Source organism: Triplophysa dalaica, chromosome 2, assembly GCF_015846415.1.
Source record: "Triplophysa dalaica isolate WHDGS20190420 chromosome 2, ASM1584641v1, whole genome shotgun sequence".
Classification (NCBI taxonomy): domain Eukaryota; kingdom Metazoa; phylum Chordata; class Actinopteri; order Cypriniformes; family Nemacheilidae; genus Triplophysa; species Triplophysa dalaica.
In genome coordinates, this window is record NC_079543.1 from 14252353 (window position 1) to 14268490 (window position 16138).

General features: G+C 35.4%; 2 protein-coding genes across 6 annotated transcripts in view; one reads left to right on the plus strand and one right to left on the minus strand.

Moving 5' to 3' along the window:
- nt5c2b (5'-nucleotidase, cytosolic IIb) overlaps positions 1-6021 on the plus strand; it is a 34532-nt gene extending 28511 nt beyond the window's left edge. For both annotated transcript variants that reach the window (XM_056772725.1, XM_056772717.1), the window contains 3 exons: positions 109-169; positions 1166-1342; positions 1806-6021. In XM_056772725.1, coding sequence (XP_056628703.1) covers positions 109-169; positions 1166-1342; positions 1806-2033 — 466 coding nt within the window. In that variant the 3' untranslated portion in view covers positions 2034-6021. The remainder of the gene's footprint in view (positions 1-108; positions 170-1165; positions 1343-1805) is intronic.
- Positions 6022-7272: 1251 nt separating this feature from the next.
- The window catches only part of cnnm2b (cyclin and CBS domain divalent metal cation transport mediator 2b), a 100708-nt gene continuing 91842 nt past the window's right edge, over positions 7273-16138 (minus strand). Inside the window, exons 7-10 of one of the 4 annotated variants that reach the window (XR_008909346.1) lie at positions 11225-11403; positions 10095-10161; positions 9874-10018; positions 7273-9788 (exon numbers count right to left, since the gene is read on the minus strand). Coding sequence is in view for 2 of the 4 variants with exons in the window: in XM_056770496.1 (XP_056626474.1) it covers positions 9952-10161; positions 11225-11403 (389 nt within the window). In the remaining 2 variants the exon portion in view is untranslated. Of the gene's footprint in view, positions 10162-11224; positions 11404-16138 lie in introns of those variants that run through there. The other 3 variants (XM_056770504.1, XM_056770496.1, XR_008909347.1) reach the window with 3 other exon arrangements.

A 16138-nucleotide genomic window follows, 5' to 3' on the forward strand; every position in this document is an offset into this window, starting at 1 on the left:
CTCGCCTGTTTGCACATTATTTATCAACTCTGTTCTCACCATGTTCTCATCACAGTCTCACTTCAGTCCTTATGTTCTTTAATTCGCAATCTTTCTTCCCTTCTGTAGGCATCTGGACAGCAGCAGCAATGAGAGACCAGATATCAGTGCCATCCAGAGAAGAATGAAGGTACGCAAACTCATAGTCTAACATTTCCATTAAAGTCCCCGTGAACCGGAAGTTGTGATTGTATTTACTTCCGTACTCTGACACATTGCCGAGTGAAAAGGAATTTCAAAGAAGAAAATTAGTGGCCGTTGCTTGCATTTTTCACTGCGAGTTGATTGTACGTGTTTAAACAGCTGTTGCATTGATTTTGAAATTAAGGTGGCAGCAGGCTGACAGTTGAAGGGGAGGAGTTAATCTAGAATTTGCCAAACCGTCTAATTTACGTCACCTGAGATGGATAGTCTTTTCAGGGCGGAAGTACATTTTCAGATTTTAATTGTAGATTATAGGTACAAATTTTTTTAAAAGAAAACGACCCACATTAATAAGCTATTTACTATAAACGCTGCTATATTTCATGAAAAAATACCAATTGTCATTTTTAATTTCACTGGGACTGTAAGGACGATCTCAATGGAAAACAGCTCAAATGTATTATCTTTTTGCAGTTTTGGTTTAATCCAAAATCCTGGATTATCTATTATTTCACACTTCTCATTCTCAGGTTAGCAGATAGCCCTGGACAATCCTAGGTATTCATAAATGTTTCACACTGTACATAAACCTTGTGTTGATGTTCTTTTATACATATATTGCATTGTCATGTTCATTTTATCCCATGGTTAAAGGAATAGTTCACCTTAAAGTAAAAAATCCTGTCATTATTTACACATGAAAAAAAAAACTCTATGGCCAGCATTTGTGGAATGCTTTCGATCATCAGTGGCAACCCTTAATTTCCTTCCAGTGAAAATGTGTATACAATAAATATATCTATAATGGCAGTAGACTAAGTTGAATTATTGTAGACAACAAACATAAGAAGCCAGAATAATAAATAGCTAACCCCGACTGTTCCTTTAAGGGTACAATCTTATGAATCCTGTACTTGTGATAATACATGTGATGGATTAGATATTTATTCTGTAATTTTCTCTGTGTGCCTTGGCTCATTAGAAAGTGACTCATGACATGGACATGTGCTATGGGATGATGGGCAGTCTGTTCCGCAGTGGCTCTCGGCAGACTCTGTTTGCCTCCCAGGTGATGCGTTATGCTGACCTGTATGCTGCTTCATTCATCAACCTGCTCTACTATCCATTCAGCTATCTGTTCAGAGCCGCCCATGTCCTGGTGAGTACCCATATCCACACACGGCATAGTAACTTTCATTGTCATAACGTGACAAAGAAAGGTGTTTTAATTGTTCACACTCAAAGACACATTACCGCTCCATAGAGGGAGGGAGTTGAACAGTGCTACCAATACCGATGTGGAAAGTTTAGCGTTGCGAAACATTTTTTTATAATAGAAACGTAATTAGTGTTAAAGAACTGATACCTTTGTTCGCCCTACACAAACACACACCCACAATGCTCCTGTTATCCTGGTTTTCTTGGAACGTTAAACCCAAGCAATAGTCGGGGCACATGTGCTTATTCTGTACACACATTAGGAGTTCTTATTGTGCTCCGTGCATGTGGAGTTGTGTTTTATGCACCTGTGTGCATGTCTGTATAACACTAGTTCAAGACACCGAAATTTAAGTTGATTTTAATCAACTTGATGTTAAACAAGTTTTTTCCTGTTGTCTTAGATGCCCCACGAGTCCACAGTGGAGCACACCCATGTAGAGACCGACACAGAGTCTCCACTGGCCACACGCAACCGCCACTGTGTGGACTGCAAGGACATTGACTGCAAGAGAAACCAGCTCACACGCTCCATCAGTGAAATCAAACCACCCCACATGTTTGCTCATCCACCACAGGAGATCACACACTGCCACGATGAAGATGATGATGAAGAGGAAGAAGAAGAGTAGACGGTGCTAGATCACTTCTAGGGTAAAGATCTGTGAGAGAATAGTTATAGGGTGACAATGATATTGCGTGTTGGAGAAAAGGAGAAGTGGGTGTATGAAGTAGATCTTGGGTATCAATTAGGTGCCATGCACAAATAGCTAATGTGAGTAGTATTAGAGTTTGATTCTAATAGATGGATTCCTCCTTTTCTAAATATAGGAGATATTTTTTTTATGGAATTAGGACTCATTCTGTGTGAGAAGTTCTGTACTAAATCTGAGCATAAATTCATGACACAGAATGAAGTCGGTGATGGCAAACAGTCCTGGTGGTAAAATTGAGTTTACATTAGACTCTTATTATGCATCATGCTGTGGACTAGATCTTATTTTAACACAAGCACACAAAGAATTCAGTCCCTTTTGGGTTGAATGAAAATATGTTTTTGGTAATAGAGCCAAAACAAACATTTAGGCAAATGTTATATTTGAACTATTTTCACAGATCTTTTTTTTAACATAACTATGTAGCCAGTTCATCCAGCCAGATTAGTCCAACTACCTCCTGCAAAGACTGTATCCAGTAAGAATATGAATGAAGCACAGAGAAATTAAAGCACATGGTTCAGTGTGATGTGAGAGGAACTATAGCCGACTCAAGAATGATGTTATTTTGCAACAGCCGTCGGCCCATTTCATATTTAAAAAATTGTTTTTACTCTTGTTTTTCACTTTATATTGCAGACACATCAGTACCTGCTATTGTTTTGGCAAAACAAGTTTGATGTCTCATACTGTATTTTTAATCATTTTAATATTAGTCGGAAATAACTAATCATTTTTGTTGCAATCCTTTTGTTCCATTACACTTATGCTGTAGAACAGTACTTCTGTCTGACAGGAGAAAACTATTGAGACATCTTAAATGACCTTGACATACAAATAATATATTAGAAAAGCATAATGACAGAAATTGACAATTTAAAATGAACTGCAGTGATGTTAACACCTGGGCATTCAGAAACTGATCAGTTGGTTGAAAAAGAGCACAGCTGCTTTGGTGTGTTTTCTGTGGCGATAAGTGTAATCCTGGCTAATGTTTGAACTCTGTTGATGGTTAACCCCATGAGGACCAATCTGGTGCAGATAAAATGTGTTCTGTGCTTAAAAGGTCCCTTAGACCTTTGTGGATGTTTTGCAGGTGTCCACATAACTAGTACGTGGAAGAAAGTACGTTTTGTCCTTAAAGTAATACGTATGTTCATGGTTTAAAGAGGAAGAGGTTTGAGCTCTGAAAAGTGCATGAAACCGCTAGATAAGGAATAATAAATACTATAATTTAATGACGCTACACGATTCACAGTGCTTAATGTAGTGTAAATAAAAGCATATTATTATTATTGTTTTTACTTTATAAAACTGAGAAGAAGACCCATGTATGTATGTGTTTAGAAGGAACCTTGGGTAAAGAGAGATGTATGGCTTAATATATTAACAATGACATTGACTTTATAAATGTAAAATTAAAAACAGTGTCACAGCATTCATACACTTTGAAAAAATATTTTACATAAAGGGCTGCTATAGTTTTCAGAGACGTCAAATGGTTGCAACATAAACCCGTTATCCTAACGCTACAGCAGAGCACACAAGTTTTCTGTATATAACAGTAAAAAATGAGACGTCAAACATTAGATCAGGTATATCAATACAAAGGGATAGTAGGTGGTGGTATGTTCCCTTGACACAAGCCAGCCTGCTTGACATTAAAGAAGAATGTGTTCAGTAAGCATCTGTTCAATGTAAACATGTTTTAAATCATAGCTTTAAACTACCGCCGTTAAGACTGTTTAAGACATCGTCATCCACCATTATAATATACTTTATACATTATGAAAATATACTGATAAACACAATAATAAGAAGCTTGCGGTTTGGTTATTTATATTCTGTATTAGAGTTTACGTGAATATTAACCCCCGCCACCTAATGACCGAGAGAGAGAAGACAATAGGTCAAGTCAAAATCTGGATAAATGCATTTTATAATGGCTAAAAACATTGTGTATTTCTTAAATTCCCAATGGTTTTGGTTATTAATATGTATGTTTGTATTGTTTCTGACCAACAATTTTAAAATGTATGAAAATACACCAAATTATTTTTAAAATCATAGTTTTTTTTTTATTTATATTTGTATCCTACCTTATATTTACTGAATAACTGACCGTGTATGTGTTCAGTTTGGCTGCCTGTGAGTGCAATCATTTTACATCATCAAAAAAGAACACGGCGACCTCCTTATGTTAAAATGAGTATTACATTATTTTTTTAAGAAATTTAAATCTTTTATATGTTTCTAATGACAAATGCTAGTAGTGTAAGGCTATTACAACATATTTAGCCATACATCTCTCTATACCCTGGGTTCCCTTTAAACGTTTGGTTTGTTTGTGGTGAGGGACGTTTTTTTTAGCTTTCATAGATCTGTTTTCATGGGACCAGTTAAAAATAGACCTACTTTTAAACTTACAATGCATATTTTGTATGTTTAACTTTGTGTATGGCTTAAAATAAATGGAAAATCCTGTGACGGCAGCTCTTTCAAATGATGCTTGTTCTTTGTCCCAGTCTCACACATAGTACAGTAGTATCTCCCTTTCCTTATGCATTAGGTTACCTAGACTCAGCATTGTTTATATATGAAGTTTGGAGTTTTTTCCAAAATGAGATAACTCCGTAAAAAAAATCAAAAATCATGTTTTTTATTGTGCATTCCAATGATTATATATATGTATATCTCAAGGGGTGAGAACCAGAGTGTAGTAAGTGACATTTCATCAACTTTACAAGAGGGCCAGAACAAAAAAAAACATAGTTTGATCTGACTTTATTTTAAAGAATAAAATCAAAATACAAAGATGTTACACACATGGATGACAGTGTACCTATTGAACAGTATTTAAACATTTATTTAGAAGAAAAACAAAATAATTTTCTTAAATAAAAAATTTCATGGGACCATTTTGGCACCAACGTTTCAGCCTTTTTCAATGATCTTCTGCTCACAGGCTTTTCTAAACAATTCGGTTGTTAAAGGGGTCATTTGACTCCGCTAAAACCAATAATATTGTTTGCTTTAGATGTATTATGTATGTACCTTATTATGTTCTATGATAGGTCTTTTGGCTTCTGCTGAAAAACTCAAATTGATAAAGATTTCTCTTGTGTCATTTTGGCAGTATAAAGAGCTCATCTAGGGCTTTCATTTGGTATATACCCATTTCAACCCAAATGTCACTTACGCCCCTCTGGTTCTCACCCCTCGATATATATATGTGTGGTGTCTGGAGGCGTGCGTGTGTTTTTCCCTGGACATGGTATAAAACGGAGCTAATGTCAGCAATTGTTCTGTTAAATCTGGATGTCTGTCCAAGGAATAAAGACATTGAGTTTGAACAGTATTTGACGATGTGTCTCAAGAGATTCAATATGGAGTACGCCCTACAGTTATTCATCATATGTAGCATTGCCTGTGAAAAACTGTTTTTAAATATCTGTTTCAGCCAGTTTTTTTGTTATATTTTGGCATTGTTTTGATTTTATTTGTTAAATTTACCATTAGTATACTAATACCTTAGCTGTTCATTATTACTTTCTACCTTTTGCTAATTTCTGAAATATTTTATGATGATGATTTTTCTACTCGAGGGTAGACAAACAATATTCTATTTGACTTTCATTAGCTATTTTGAATAGAAATAAATTTCATTTAGAGAAGCAATGGAAAAGGTCCACAGCAGTGTTGCCTTCACAGAGATTAACAGCAAAGAACCCATGGGATTATTAATCCCCTTTTTGTATGTTTTTGATTTTGTTTATTTAATGAGTTCAAATTCAGTTTTACACTGAAATTATAACCGTTTTTGATTTATATAGAGTTATACACCAATACATGGGGGCAATTACATGTCCATGTAAAATAAAGAGAATTTTCCATAATAAATTCACATGTTGTCTCTTGATTTAGTTTTGGTCACATGACTTCTAAAAAGATCCAAATCTGTTGAGATTAATAAAATATCCGTTGAACAAGAAAGAAGATATTTTGAGGAATGTAGGAAAGCAAACAGTTCTGGGACACCGTCGGTTACCACTTTTTTCTGCTTTTGTAGACAATGATGTCCCAGCAGTCTTTCAAATATCTTTCTTTGTGTCCAACTGAACAAATAAATATATACTGGTTTGGAACAACTAGTGGGTGAGTAATTAATGACAGATTTTTTTTATTTTTGGGTGAACTATCCCTTTTAATCATCTATTGCTAAAGGGAGTGACAGAACATTTGATTTTGTTGCTTAGCATGTCTCACATTTATGTCTCATTGGTGAAAAATGCCCCAACTGTGTTAAATACTCCAAAGGATGCACTCAACCTTATTGTTTCTTCAACAAAAATACACATAAATAACTGAATGTATAAGGTAAAACCAAGTATACCTACATGCAACATAATTGACAACAATTATAAAAAATATTGCATGCTAAATTTGATCGCTTTGCAACGTGATTGTTTTTTAAAACATTCAGGTTAAACTTTTTATTACACTTGCAGTATTTGGGGAAAAATATGTAATTCTAATTTTTTGGTTTGGATATGGCAAGACCGTAGGGTACAGCACAGGATCAAAACAGTTTTTTAAACTGATGAATATTTAACAGAACCTCTCTCAAATTCACAGATGCAAAGAATAACTTGAATTTAGTTACAAAGCTACAATTCATGAACAAAGCAAATTAGAAAAAATAAATGTAAAAAGTCAGAATGTATTTCGCCCTACACAAGATCTTGCCTAGGAAACATTTATATTGGCCCTGATCTATTAATAAATGCCCAACAATGTCTGAAATCGCCTACAATCTTTGGTATAAAGAGCCGGAGTTTGAGGAATACATGCTTGAAGTGGTTTAGTTTGGCTACATTGTTAAACCGTAGTGCCAAGCGGTGGTTGTATGTGGTACTGACCCTGTATTTAGAAATAATAATAAGAAACAATGAGCAATGCAATCATGCTGTTTATCAGCTGATGTTCAAGTAACCTTTTAATTCCGTTGAACACATGAAAAAATCTATGACAATCTTAAAAGCTGCCCGAATCGGATAAACTACAAAGTCTGACATTGTGAGCATGGGTTACGCAGCTGCCGCCATAAAGACACAGATTAGTAAGGGAAACTACTGTTGTCAAGTAGTTTGGGTCTCCGAGGAAATTAGATTGCACTGAAAAAGCGTGAGAATTCTTTAACTAAATTAACATTTCTTTCTTAAACTAACATTTTGGTCTTTGTTGGGAATAAATGTGTGCTAAATATCCCTATTTGCATTGCCGGAGTCTCCAGTGTTTTTATAAATAAAGACACAGAGGTAATGAACCTTTCTTCCAGATGTGTGAATAGTATCACAATTTAATGTTTTTCATTTCTTTTAGTAACTGTTGTGTTCAAAAAATCATATTGTTTAGGCCTGGAATTTGCATAGATGCATAGTGATTCTCCCTCACATGCAATTCCTGATAGGTCTGTCATCTTCCAACTATGACAGCATTCAGCTTTAAATGAAACCTTTTAACATCTTTAAGCAGATGGGACCGGTTCATCCTCACATCTCAGAACAAATAAGAACAAATCTCTAATTTACAAAACAGTAATCATAATACATCATCTTTTGCATTGATGATTTTTTTAAGGCAATATGATTCTTTTGAAAAAATGTATAAAGGGTATTGTAGGATTAACCACATTTAGAACTGTAAAATAATTTGACATATAAAAGACCCTCACCAGTACTGTACACATACAATGAGGTTTTTGTAACTATACATGTATATATACACTCCTGAACAAACATTACAAGGATTCACATTTATAGCTGGTGGATCGTAGCCAGATTATAAATACTTCTTCAAAATGCCAAAAAAAGAAACAGGAGCAAGAGACAAAACATCTTTTATACGTGGCAGGATTGTTAAACTACACAAGCAAGGGCATAGACTGCGCCATCGCTGCCAAGGTTGGACGCAGTAAGATGGTCATTGCAAATTTGTTAAAAGATCCTGAGAGTTATGGAACAAAAAAGTCAAAAGAGGATCCGACGGTCTGTCCTTGAAGACACAGGTCGATCCTCAACCCAAATTAAGGCCCTTACTGATGCTGACTGCAGCCCAAAAAAGCCATGTCTCCTTCCACACCACAAACTTGCCCGCTTGGAATTTGCAAGGGAGCTACAAAAATGATACATTGACAGGTGGAAACATTTCATTCTCTGATGAGAAAAATATAATTTGGATGGTCCTGATGGCTTCCAACGTTACTGGCATGACAAGGAGATCCCACCGTATATCTTTTTTACGCGGCACAGTGTTGGAGGCTCCATCATGATCTGGGGTGCTTTTTCCTTCAATGAGAAAATGGAGCTTCAGGTTGTGAAGGGTAGTCAAATGGCGGCTGGCTATGTGGACATGTTGCAGAAGGCATCCCTCTTGACTGAGGCCCCTCGTCTGTGCGGTAATGACTGAGCATTTCAACAGGACAACGCTGTAGTTCACCACGCCCGCCTGACAAAAGGACTTCTACCAGATAACACCCAGGGCCTGGACAGGGGTGGGCTGAGCCCTCCTAACATTTGTCTTGCCCACCCAATGAAAATAGAAAAACAAAAAATGATTTGTCTATTGGCTGGTAGCAACACCACTCTTCACTCACATAGCGGCATTAGTTTGTAACAGAAGCACACTACATACTATGGTGGAAGCAAAGGAATTTTAGGTGGACTGCATATTCCTATTGAGTTTATTATAAACAGCATGTAAAAGTGATTGTGCAGTGAAGTCTGATTCATTTATTATAACAAAAGTTTTGCAGTCTTATTTTGTGCCGTTAACAAACACCTATACTTTGCTTGCAATAGGCTAGATTTTTCCCTGTTGACTGTCAGTAATGACTGAAAGCTATATCTTCCGAAGCTCCCTCTTCTGAAATAAATCTGTCTCCCTCCATCTCATAACACCCAAATTCATGCTGCAGGTGGTAGCAAAATAGATTAGTTTAGGCGGGCTGCGCGCTCACGGACCTCATAAACAAACGATTTAATGTTTTAATGTTCATTGTGCAGTGTAATTTGATTCATCCATTAAAATGGGAGTTTTTTTCGAAATTAAACAGAAGTCAGTGATCGTACAGTGATTGGGATTACTTTATAGGCTTCTATTTATGTCCAGTTTACATCCTTTTTTCAATTATAAATGTGGGATCTTTTTGTCTCTTGCTCCTGTTTCTTGTTTTGGCATTTTGAAGCAGTACTTACAACCTGGATACGATCCATCAGCGAGAAATGAGAAAAACTTGTAATGTTTCCCCTAGTCTTCAGACTTTGTTCAGGAGTGTATTTGTATGTAAAGTATATATATATATATCAGCATTTGCGTGATATCAGTTACACTCATAGAGGTACATACATAGAGGCATAACTTTACAGAGAAGTGTTTGCATGTGCCAACAATTATATCCTCAGACATGCAAGTATATACAAACACATATAAAATAAATAAATATGTGAGTTTGTAATAAGGCTCTTGGTTTATTGTTTCCTTCAAAGCAGTATTTGATTTACCGTATTTCAGCATCTGACTTAAGTCTTTCTTTTTTCTCAACATCACACGGGCAGTGTGAGTGTGCTTTAGGGGCTTGTCAGAGAATGTCCATCCTCAAAACTCTTTGGTCTGGGGGACATAAACAAGGTTTCTTCTGAATGAATGAAATAAACCGGGGTAAACCCAAGCCCAGGCCACAGGAGTCTTGCACTACCTTAGAGTGTGGGTTGGTGAAGCCCAGAGGAGTGTTGTTCTTTCTGCTTTCCGGTCTCCTCCACCACCCCAGTGAGGGCTAGACAGCTCCCTCACTGTGTCCTTTGTGGTTCAGTTTGTTGTGAGCGACACAGTTCTGTGTCTGGCTAAACAGTGTAATAGTTTCATCAATCACTCCTTCACGGAGGTCTGTCAGAGTCATCTCGATTTTGGTGTACTCACTCTCTGACTGTGGTGTTTTGTCCATGCGTGATGCCATGAGGGCGTTTTGATATTGCTGACGTGTTACCTGTCAACAACACAGATTGTTAAAGAGTACATAAATATAAAATTGCTGATAAAGCACATTGTTAGAAATAATAGTGTTTCTTGGCCTTATTAAGATGGATTCTTCTGTGTAGTTTCTTTGTGCTGGCTAAATAATGAAAACACTTTACAATATGGACTGGCTGATGGTGTTTATGGTAGAAAAGTGTCTGTATCATGGATTATCATTAATCATTACTCCGCTTTATTGAAAGCATAACAGGCACTTATAAATAAATAGACCACTGCCCACCAGCCCAACTAGCAGGTAGCGCATATGTCTTCTGTATCAGAGACTCAATTCTGGGTATTGTTCACTATCGCCCCTCCCCCACATCCCTTCAACTGGACTATGTTATTGAAGGAATAGGGGAAATAATTATGGGGTATAGACGGTTTTAACGTAACAACCAAAACAGACGTTACAGTGCATTGCAAGCTTCTTTGACCTAAAATTAACTTCTGGCACACACCCGCCAAAAATAGAGTCCCTGTAGATTATTTCTGATAACAAGAAAATGTCAGATGAAACGGTCTATTGACCACTTCGAAAGTCATTAACAAAGCTGTTCCAACGGTGGTGTAGAGTTTTTTTAACACTAAACAAACCTTAAACAAAATACATTTACCAACACTACATTTATAAACAAATAAAAATATTAAATGAAAGTTTGACTATATTTAACAAATAATACTGATAAAATAAAATTGAAAAGAAGTGCATATTATCCACATGGCATGGTAATAGTTGAACAAATAGAAAATATATTTTATGTATTTAATGCTTTTTATTGTCATTGCAACATCAAAATTTGGTCCGTAATATTTAAAGAATAATATTGGTTAAAAGCCGCAACCATAGGTGACTTACTGATTTATCTACTACCACTCGTTTGCTGCATTAAAACCTAATACATTTCCAGTGATATTCATGTTTATGTAAAGTGCAAAATAATATAATGTACCAAATCTAACATTTGGCTGATCACTGTGTGGTTAAGCACTTACGTTATGTGATAGTGTGTTATGCAAGTTCTAATGTTTACCTTAATATACTGTAGGTCTGACACTGCTCTGACAGAATAGTCTGGCACATAGATCTGCATGAAGGCGTTGAGCTGGTTATAACTGCTGCCCAATGACGGAGTTATGGCTTCAATCCTCTCGCTACGGTTTAATGAGTCTGAATGGTTCAGTCCAAATGACCAAGGGGGGGATTTGTTTTCTGGACAGGAAAAATAGAATGATATAATAAAAGCACATCAGCATGACATTGGTAAACAGAAAAGGCATAGAGGAAGTGATTTGGTAGGCTTATTAGACAGCCTTATCAGTCTAAATAGTATTATTACATGTTGTAAAATACCCCAATCTATTTGCTGAAAAACAAACATTGTTGGTAAGCACTGTATTCACTGAGTGTGTGATGTTTTTTGTTCTGTTGAAAACAAAGTTACATATTTTAAACAATTTAGTAAAGCCACCAGTTCTGCACTTTTGGCTACCTTTTTAATGTTTCTTCCTATGGTATCAAGTATTCTTCCAGTAATTTCAGTTGCTTACATTTTTCCAAATATATTTGTTTGTGTTCAGCAGAACAAATACATTTATACAGGTTAGTAACAATTGGGGCGGGGGTAATTCATGAGAGAATTACATTTTTTGGGTAGCGATTTAAAAGATATACTAACTATAAAATGAAACCAGACGTGCTTATTCTCCACATGGCATGGCAATAATAGTTCAAATAGAAAATTGATTTGATGTATTCAATGCATTTTGTTGTCATTGCAACAAAACTATTTGGTCTGTAATATTGAAAGAATTATGTTGGTAACAAGATGCAACCATAATAGGTCACTATTATCAAAGCTTGTTCGTGTAACGCTTCACAATCCATTTTTTAGACCATACAATGCAAGTGATACATTTTATGGGTTAATTTTTAAGTTTTATTTTTCTCTCGTTTTTTATATTTTACTTTTACTAAATTGTGACTCAACAAATAATCATTTGAACAAAATTAAAATTAAACAACTTACTATTTTCGCTTCTTTTTTTCGGCTGTCCGATTTGCAGCTTTTTCTAAGATAAGTAACATATCCAGAAATGTACATTTTCGAAAAGCAAACAGTTGTTTTTGAAATACAAAATTGAATACACTACAATTTCTTAAGCAATAAGAACAATGGATTTGTTTAAAATCATTTGTTTAATGATTTGTGAATTGATGACAAGGACGTATTATGTTCTAAGCAATGCAAAAAAAAAAAATGTTTCCGGTCGTCACATCATAAATTTGGGCATAAAATTACGTTGCATTACGTAATGCATTATTTTACATTGATAATCGCATTATAAATAAATCCATGTCTGTGTGCGTCTTTGTTTCTGCAGCACATGCAGCCGCGCATTGCCTATATTTACTAGTAACAATCACATTATTGTTATCAAGAAATCACATTGTCACTAGTGAAAATGTAATTATTGATATCAGAAATACAGTACACTGTAAAAAATGGCCGTGAAGTTAACAGTTAAATTCTGTTGTTTTCACACAAAAAACCTGTTATCAGAAAGCGTCCGTAAAAAATATGGAAAAAGACTGTAAAATTGTCTGTAAAATTAACAGCAAAAAATCCATCGTTTTTACGGAAAAACCCTGTTAAAATGCTTGTGAAATTAACAGTGAAATTCTGTAGTTTTCACAGAGAAAACTGTCATCAAAAAACGTCCGTAAAAATACGAACTCCACAAACACTTTTATCACCTTCACTTACAGACACCACTGTCACTTTATTTTCGTTGCACGTCTACAAAAGTTGTAATTGAGAATTAACACAAGTTTACATGTTGATGGTTTGTTGAGTCACCATAATGGTGATGAGTGTTTGCTTTAGTTGGGATCTTGACCCTTTACTTCTTATGTTTAGCCACTCCCTTGTTCTAATAATTATATGTTAAAACAGACACGAAAACAGGTGGAATGAAGCTCAGCAATACCTTCTTTCTACTTGGGAGAGTTATTACATGTTTTGGAGTTTAGGTAGAGATTTAAAGTTATTTGCAATCCCCATTAATGATATTGTATGACATTAAATAATATACTGCTGGTCTTTTAAAAAAAAAAAAGATCTTTTAAAAATGTTCTACAAGACATCAACAATATAACAGTTTGTCTCAACAATGGCGAAACCAAAAAACCTCTTAAGATAAACGCAATGCATTATGGGTATCATCAAAGCACAAAACTCATTATGACTCCCAGCATGCATTGCGGCTGTAAGATTTTCATTTGTTGGTCACCACTGTTGAGATTCATACACTGATTCTTGATGTTTAAATCAAAGACCAAATAGCAGCCTTTTGTCGATTTAAAAACTTTTTATATTGTCTGTCGCAGGAAATGTGAATTTTAAATGTTAATTCACTCCGACTGTTGTAACATTAAAACCCAACTTCATAGCAAACATTAAAAACATTCTGTTGTAACATTAAAAAACAACTTCATAGCAAAATTAAGTGAAAATATCTAATCATGTTTTCTTTCGATGTCATTTGCTACAAAACTATGTTTCATATAAAACACTGTCACAGCAGCACAAAGAAAACTGAAATGTATTCGAAAATTATGGAATAAGGATGAAAGAACGCAACTAAAGCAAACACTGATCACAATAACAGTGACTTAAAACAACAATAAAACATCAAGTCATGGCTGTTATGCTGCAGTCCCTGTGAAGCAGAAGTGTTGATCGTCTTCAGTATTGTGACATATTTCCAAGATGAATAGTGAGTGTGGCTCATGTTTTCCACTGTGAATTGATTGGATGAATAAAAACAGGAGCTTCCTGTAATTTTACAGTAGCTTGCTGGCAACCACAGCTGCCGGTATTTTTCCGTAAAATTTACGGAACATTTTTTACAGTGTAATTCAATTGTTCATATCAAGAGATATTATCACTAGTAACCACACAATTATTGATATCACAAATTGTGTTTTTTTTCTAGTAAGAATTGCATTTCTGATATCTGAAATAAGATTTTTAACATGTAAGAAAGGAAAAATTTATATCTGAAATTTTAATGGCAGCCTATTGTGGTATTTAAGTAGTAAAAATGCAATAACAGATATCAAGAATTACGATTTTTACTATTTTAAAAACAATTTCTGATATCCAGAATACACATTTCTGTGAGTGATGACGTCATTGTTGATATCAAGAATTCACATTTTTACTAGTGAAATGTAATTACTGATATCAAAAATAGTAATTGTTAGAAGTAGAAATTATATTCTTGATATCAATAATTGTATTTTTTACTCGTAAAAATGTAATTAGTGATATCAAAAATGTATATCCTGAGAATGATTAAAAGCTAATTCTGCGTGCCAAAATACCTGCCAGTTGTTGACAAACTCCATGTCAAGTTCGCACTGCCGTTTTGGAGTCTCAAGTCAAAAGTAAAGGCAGCAAAGGTGCACAATTAATGGATCATCTCACTTTGTCTTAGATATGCATTTTATCGGAAAAAAACACGAATTTACATATACACTACTGGATAAGAACACAAATTAAAGTAGCCATTTTTTGCTGTTTTAGAGGCTTAGTTTATATTTTTTGGGGTGTTTATCAATGGACATTCATGTTTCTAAGTTAAAACGCTTTTTATTTCACATATTTCGAGTCTATTGTTCACCGCTGTCTCTCTTATACTAAAACGACTGGATTTCTTCTGGTATATAAAGTCCCTCCTTCCGAAATGCTCTGATTGATAAAGCTGACCCAGTCTGTCGTGATTGGTTCCCCGCTTAGAGTGTGCGTGTGAAGATGTCACACCCATACCATATCAGCTAGCATCCGATTCCAGGCAGTTGTGATTGGTCGGTGCCCCTCTCAGTGCACGTGTATTCATAAACATTTAGCAATAAACAGTAACAATGACGTCAACTTCACTTTATCAGCTAAAAACATGCAAATCCATCAAAGAGTATAGGAGGTCTGCTAGTGCGTGTGCAAACATCAATCTTTGTTAGAGATCGCAAAGCGTTAGTTTTGCCTTTTTATATTGGACCCGAGTTGGGTAATACTACAAGCAGACTGATCAGGAGACATTTCCAAGCAGGACTTCAAAGGATGTTTTACAGAAGTGTTTTAGAGGTAGGCTATGCTGAAATACACACACAATATCAGTTGTGTTATAACACAGAACAGAAATAGTTTAGCGCATAACTTAGTCATATGTTTACGATCTCTGTTAACCAAACACTACTCCAGCGGCTCTTCCTCTTCTCTAAGGAAGGCCTCGACCCTTTTTTGGCATGTTCATTTGGGCAGAGTTTATTAAAAACACTTGGAATAGTGACATCATGTCCCCAGGAAGTAGAGGGCTTTAGTCTGATACCAGCCGTTCTCTGTAGTCTTTGAAAAGACAATATCTCACTTTGCACAGAACTTTGAGCTTTATCATTTTGCATGTATTATTTATGCACTAACAGCAACATTACACACTAACTAAAGGTTGAAAATGTGATCGGAGGGAATGGGATCTTCAACAGATACACTCCTGAACAAAATCTTGGGGGTAACATTACATGTATTCGCATTTCTACCTGGTGGACCAGGGAACCAGGTTGTAAGTACTGCTTCAAAATGACAAAACAAGAAACAGGAGCAAGAGACTAAAACAGAGAGTAGGCAATTTATCTTTTAATTTAATTAAATCTTCATTTAAACTCAAACAGGCTGTTAATCAGCTGATCAAATGTTTAAGACCATACCCCAAAAAAACACCACAAACTGTCATGAAACTCGAGGTGAGACATGTAGAGAGGACCCAGACAGCAGGTAAGGGGCAACACATTTAATGCTAAATACAAAACAGGAAACCTTAACCCACAAGGGGGTAAAACAAAATAACATAAAGGGTACTAACTGGAACAAAGACAAGACAAGACT